We start from the raw sequence: 6,000 nt of genomic DNA on the forward strand, positions 1-6,000 counted from the left end.
TAGTGCATACAACTAAATGCAATACGCAAATCTTCATGTGGATGTACCTTCACAGGAGTATAGTTAGCCTTTCTTTTTTTCTAAATTCACTCATTTTTACCTTTGCGGGAGGGGGTAGGAGTGGTTGTTGCCTGCAGGTGAGTCCGTACATCACAGGAATCCCTGGTACTCACAGAGGCCAGAGGAAGGGATCAAATCCCCTGTGTGACGTTACAGTGAGCATGCAGGGGCTGGAAAATAAACCCTGGTCCTCTACAAGAACAGCAGCAAATGCCCTTAACCACTGAGCCATCTCTCCAACCCCAGTGTGGGTTTTTCCTTCCTTGATGGTTTAGTGTGTATGTGTGTGTGTGTGTGTGTGTGTGTGTGTGTGTGTGTGTGTACGTGTGTACGTGTGTCTGTGTATCTGGCTCTGGGGATCAAACTGGGGTCATCATGTTTGTGCAGCAAGCACTCTACTGACTGAATCACCTTCTCAACCTTCCTTAAGAAATGTTATTAGAAAATGATAATAGAAAAAAAAATACCGAGGGCTGGAAAGATGAGTAAAATGATTCTGTGGGTAGAGATGCTTGCATGCAGCCTAATGACCTGAATTTGATGCTTGAATCCCACAAGGTGGCAGGAGAGAACTGACGCTATCCTCTAACATAGATACGTGTGTGTGTGTGTGTGTGTGTGTGTGTGTGTGTGTGCGCGTGCTGCGATATGCATGCACTTGTACACACACACACACACACACACAATGCAAATAATTATGATGAAGAGATCTTTCAAGTATAAGAATGATAATAATCTTAAAGGAATACTTTTCTTTCAGTACAGTGGTAAAGCGCATCGTTGGTACAGGCTAGCACACTCACCGTGAACACCTTTTCTGGGGTCCCCTTGGCTCTCATGTTTGTGTCATGGACTTGTTTGAGAATCATCCAGGCTTCATCATGTTTGCCCATCTGGAAAACCCAAAAATAGAGACATGAAACTTCATGACTGCCTGTGCCTCCTTTTCACTGGGATGGAAAGCCCTCCACCCCTAAACTATGTGCTGGGTCTGAAGGATCTGAATGGACCCATTAGCCCCAGGTGAGGCCTATGATCGCCTACAGCAAGTCCCCAGTCTGCATGGGAAGGATAACTAGGTTTTGGCACCAAGGGGTAAATGCTACCCGTTATTATCACTACAAAGCTGAATGGATCATGGAGCAGGAGCCATGTTCCTCAGTGATGAGGTGAAACAGATAGTAATGTGTTATGGGTGAGGTCCTAGGTACCACCCTAAATAGGTGCTGCCCTGCAGAATGTGGCCTTATTCAGAAAGAAAGAAGGCTGCAGCAGATGGGATTTGTTAGCATCCGCTCATCTTGGAGTCAAGTGGGTCCCTCCATCCCGTACGACTGGCAGCACCCTTGTGAAGAAAGGGGAAGGAACATCATGCAAGCAGGCATCAGAGGGAGCCCAGCACCGCTGGCACCTTCATTTTGTGCTTCTCATTTATGGAACTGTGAGACAAACTTGTTGACGCCGACCTCTGGCACTTTGTTAGGGCATCCATAAGAAACGTATAGGCAAAGGTTGCATTTTTGCAATGACCCTGGTTGAAAACTGCCTGACATATGTGATTAGTGGGGTGCAAGAGAGAATTAAACATGGATCATTCTTGCAATGGTCAACAACAAAGCTGATCTAGGGATTGAGGCTGTGTGAGGCTGAGTCCTGTCACCCGCTGCCAGCTCCCACTTTCTGACTACTGTAGGCACAAGAACCCCCAGAGTAGAAAACTCGTAAGGACCCCAGCAGCTTTCTAGTGAGTCAAGGCCCTACAGAGCTAAGAGTCCTGGAGGCCCTCGGATAGTGACAAGATTTAACAAAGACTTCACTGTGACCATAGAAAAACCAGCATACATGAAAATATCATGGATCTCCTATTCAGGACCTCTGGGAGGAGACAGTACCATAAGGCAAGCCAGGAGTTGTCCTTCAGTACCCTCCAAGCCTGAGGGAGGGTCCCTGCCTACTGCACCATGAGCCCCAATCCATAATCTGCCACCATCACCAAGAAGAAGGGAACCAGATTTAGTGACAGGCAAGGTCATCAACAAAGGAGAGTGTGCAGCAAGCCACGAGGAGAGGACACCCAGCCGGGGACTGAGTGAACAAGGCCAGGACTCCTGTGGCTGGTCAAGACTCACCTCCAGCAGGAACCTGGGGCTTTCTGGCATGAACTTCAGAGCCACCATGGACACAGTGGCGGGCAGAACACAGACGATGACAAACACTCTCCAGCTGTGGAAGTGATAATTAGTCCCCATGCTGAAGCCCCAGCCTGGAAAGAAGCAGAAGGGTTGTGAGTAGGGTTGCAGCCGAGATGGGAGAACCGGCGCTCAAGCTCAAGGACACGCCAGCCTTTTAGGAGAAGCTGCTGGAAAAAAACGCAGATGGCCCGTTTGTACCAGAGCTTCTCAGTTACAAGTCTGGGAATCTGCATTTTTACAAACGTTGAGCTCTGGGCCTGCCTGATATTTACACAGCCTTATATAAATGCATAATAGAAAAACAACATCCTCAGTCAAACGTGGGAGTGCCTGCTTATAATCTCAGTATTCAGGTGGCTGAGACAGGAGGATGACTATAAGTCAGGATGGGGCTTTTGTCTAAAGGAAAAAGAAATCACTGTCTTTATTTCTCTGCTCCCCCTCATATATAGCCCACCTTGGCCTGGAACTTGTCAGTCAAGGGTCACCTTAAACATCTCTATCTAAAATATTTATCTTTATTTTGTGCACATGAGTGTTTTGCCTATGTGTATGTATGTGCACCGTGTGTATGTCTAGTACATAAAGAGCCCATAGGAAGAACAGCAATGTCAACCAACCAGACCTCCCACCCCAGAGTTCCCAGGGACTAAACCACCAACCAAAGAGTACACGTTGAGGGACCCATGGCTCCTGCTGCATATGCAGCAGAGGATGGCCTTGTGGGATCATCAATGGGAGGAGAGGTCCTTGGTCCTGTGAAAGCTCGATGCCCCAGTATAGGACAATGCTGGGGCAGGGAGGCGGGAGTGTGTGGGTGGGTAGGAGAACACACAGAAGCAGGGGAAGGGGGGGTGGGATAGGAGGTTTCCAGTGGGGAAACTGGGAAAGGGGATAACATTTGAAATGTAAATAAAGAAAATATCCAATTTTTTTAAAAAAGGGAAAAAAAAAGAGCTCTGCTGAGAGTGTCAGATACCCTGGAAGTGGAGTTACATGTTGGCAAACACGTGGGTGCTGAGAACAGAAACCCGGTCATCTACAAGACCCATAAATTCTTGTAACCATTGGGCCATCTTTCCAGCCCTACCCACAAACTTCTAATCTTCCTGCCTCTGCCTCCCACATCCTGGGATTACAGGCATGCACCAGCCAAACCCAGTTTACACAGTGCTGAGATAAATTCAGGGCCTAGTGCATGCTGGACAACCACTGTGTGAAGGCAACTACATCCTCAGCCCTGTATAGTCATTTCATTTTTAGCAAACAAACTGTTACCTGAAGACGTTCTACTGCCACACCTCCACAAGCAATGGCCTAGAAGGCACTCTTACTGGGTGCCCTTCTCTTCTCTTTCTGCTCAGTAAGCGAAGACATGGAAGAAAGACCCAAGACTGCCATGGTGAAAGGGGGATGCTGCTATCTCAATCACAGGCACTCAGTGGGACTGAGTGCCCAGAGCGTGATCTTGTTTAGAGGGATCAGAGGAATCCAAGCGATACTCCTCGCCTCATCCCAGAGGAGGCATCATGGTGGCTCAGGGGTCAGTGTCCCCTCTTACCCAGGTCAAAGAACAATACCAGCTCCAAGGGACTGCAGCAAGCAGGCTTCATGATCACACGTTGGAAAGCATCACAGATACTGACATGACTGAATATGATTCCAAAAGCAAACGTTCTTCCCCGTTCAGGTGACTCTTACCACCATTGAAAGAGAAGGTGACTAGACTCTATGAGCTGTTGTTGTGCAAAGGGCTACGAAATTCTTTTTCAGAGCTTACACTGAGGAAGAACTTTAAGGTTTTGTTAGTGTAGACTCATCATAGATAGCATGAAGTGATGGGTTCGTACTGAAATTTTTCATCCCAGCATGCCATGTGCTCTGTCTGTATTCACATCCCATTATCTTGTATCTGCCCCCTTCCTACAGTCCCTTTGCCTTCCCAGGTTGTCCCCTTCGACTTTCATGTCATCCATAGTTAAATCTAGGCTGTACACATGAAAGAAAACATGTGATATTTGTCTTTCAATGCCTGGCTTATTTTTACCTATTATAATCTCCAATTCCTTCCATTTTCTTGCAAATGAATTAATTCTGTTCTTCATGGCCGAACAAGTCTTATTCATTCTATATCTACACCACATTTGCTTTATTCACAATCTGTTGATGGACATACAAGTTGGTTCCATATCTTAACTACTGTAAACCACACTATGGTAGACACAGATGTGTACCCAGCTCTGTAGTATCTTAGCTTAGATTTCTTTGGGTATACATCTAGGAATGGCATACCTAAATTGTAGCAGAGCCTTAGTTTTATTTGGTTTTGGTTGCTTTGGGCAGCCTCGGTTATGATTGCCTTAGTGGCTGTGCGAGTTTACCACACATTAACGTTGACTGTTCTCATGGATAGCCCAACTCCCCTCTTTTAAGGAGCACACACAATGGTAAGATCTTGGGTTTTTGTAGTCAAAGAGGTCAGAGTTCAAATCCTGAGTATATCATTATCTCAATGGGTCTTCGCAGCTGCAGAAGGGGACCTGCAAGCTTGCTATGTCTGCCCTTTCCTGGAGACCCATAATGACTCACCTACGTCAAGTCGGGATTCGACACTTTTAGAAGTAACTACGTGGCATTTAGTGTAAGAGCTGCTGAATAAAATTGATGCGTTACTTTGAAAAAGCAAAGGCTGAAGTTACAATACCTCTCAGGGCTTATCTGAAAACAACCCAATCAGTATTTTAATAGACAAAGCCTAAGCAATAAATGCACTCACTCTTAACATTTAGAAGATAGTAACTACCTGGATACAAAACTTCTAGTTCTTTAGTTTAAAAAACCCAACCAAACAAAAACCACTTTATGGCTAGCTCAGGTGGCGGGAAGCATGCATCTTGCGATTTCTGACTTCCCATCATGCTTCAGCTTGTTTCCACAGTTGACCTCTAACCCACATCTGTGCCTCCAGACACTTTCCTACTGCATGTACAACTGAGCAACAGTAACAAAGCAGGAGTCCAGGTGGTGAGATGTGGCCCCTTAGGAGGGCACTCATCCCTCAACCAGCATACTCCATCAGAGCCGACCCTCTTTTCCTTCTCACACAGCTTGGCCATCCCTGTCTCACTGGGGTTGGTTGATTCATTTTCATTTTAATTTAAAAACCCTTACTTCCTCCTGGGAGTAATACTAGTCAAGGAAATAAAAAACCATAGCATTATTTACACATTCTCAGCTCAGGTCCAAACACAGATCTGGCACCCTTAGATGCCAAGTTGATTAAAATGTCCCGAGGAGTCAAATTCAAATGGATGACTGAGAAAGAAGGACTGACACTAGTATATTTAGAAAATATCCTGTATCAGAAAGATGTTTTCTTTTTGATAATATGAGTAAAATATCTAATATCCATCATTCCCTCATGCTTCGGTGGCTTTTCTGGTGATTTCAGTCATTTGCATTACTGCGTTCATTAGGCACATCTTTGGGGCCTTAAATTGAATAAAATTAAATGGTAAACTGCCTTCAAATATCTGGAACAATGTTAATTCAGAGGCACGGACTGCTCTGCTAGCTGAGCTTTTGGCTTGCCCTACTTTTCTGTCAGGATTTCACAAACATCTGGTGTGGCTGGCTACAATGAGACCCATTCTTCCATCGTATACCCACTTGATTTTAGTGTTTGCTGGGCTGTCCCAATGAATTCTCAGAAGGAGGAGGAGGAGGAGGAGGAGGAGGAGGAGGAGGA

At 45.7% G+C, this 6,000-nt stretch overlaps 1 protein-coding gene across 8 annotated transcripts in view; it reads right to left on the minus strand.

Annotated features, from left to right (window-relative positions):
* Sv2b (synaptic vesicle glycoprotein 2B) overlaps window positions 1-6,000 on the minus strand; it is a 174,085-nt gene that overhangs the window by 30,252 nt on the left and 137,833 nt on the right. For all 8 annotated transcript variants that reach the window (XM_021196594.1, XM_029540333.1, XM_021196584.2 and 5 more), the window contains 2 exons: window positions 2,190-2,323; window positions 864-953 (listed from right to left, as the gene is read on the minus strand). In XM_021196594.1, the coding sequence (XP_021052253.1) occupies window positions 864-953; window positions 2,190-2,323 (224 nt within the window). The remainder of the gene's footprint in view (window positions 1-863; window positions 954-2,189; window positions 2,324-6,000) is intronic.

The sequence above is a fragment of the Mus pahari genome, chromosome 1 (assembly GCF_900095145.1).
Source record: "Mus pahari chromosome 1, PAHARI_EIJ_v1.1, whole genome shotgun sequence".
Taxonomy (NCBI): Eukaryota; Metazoa; Chordata; class Mammalia; order Rodentia; family Muridae; genus Mus; species Mus pahari.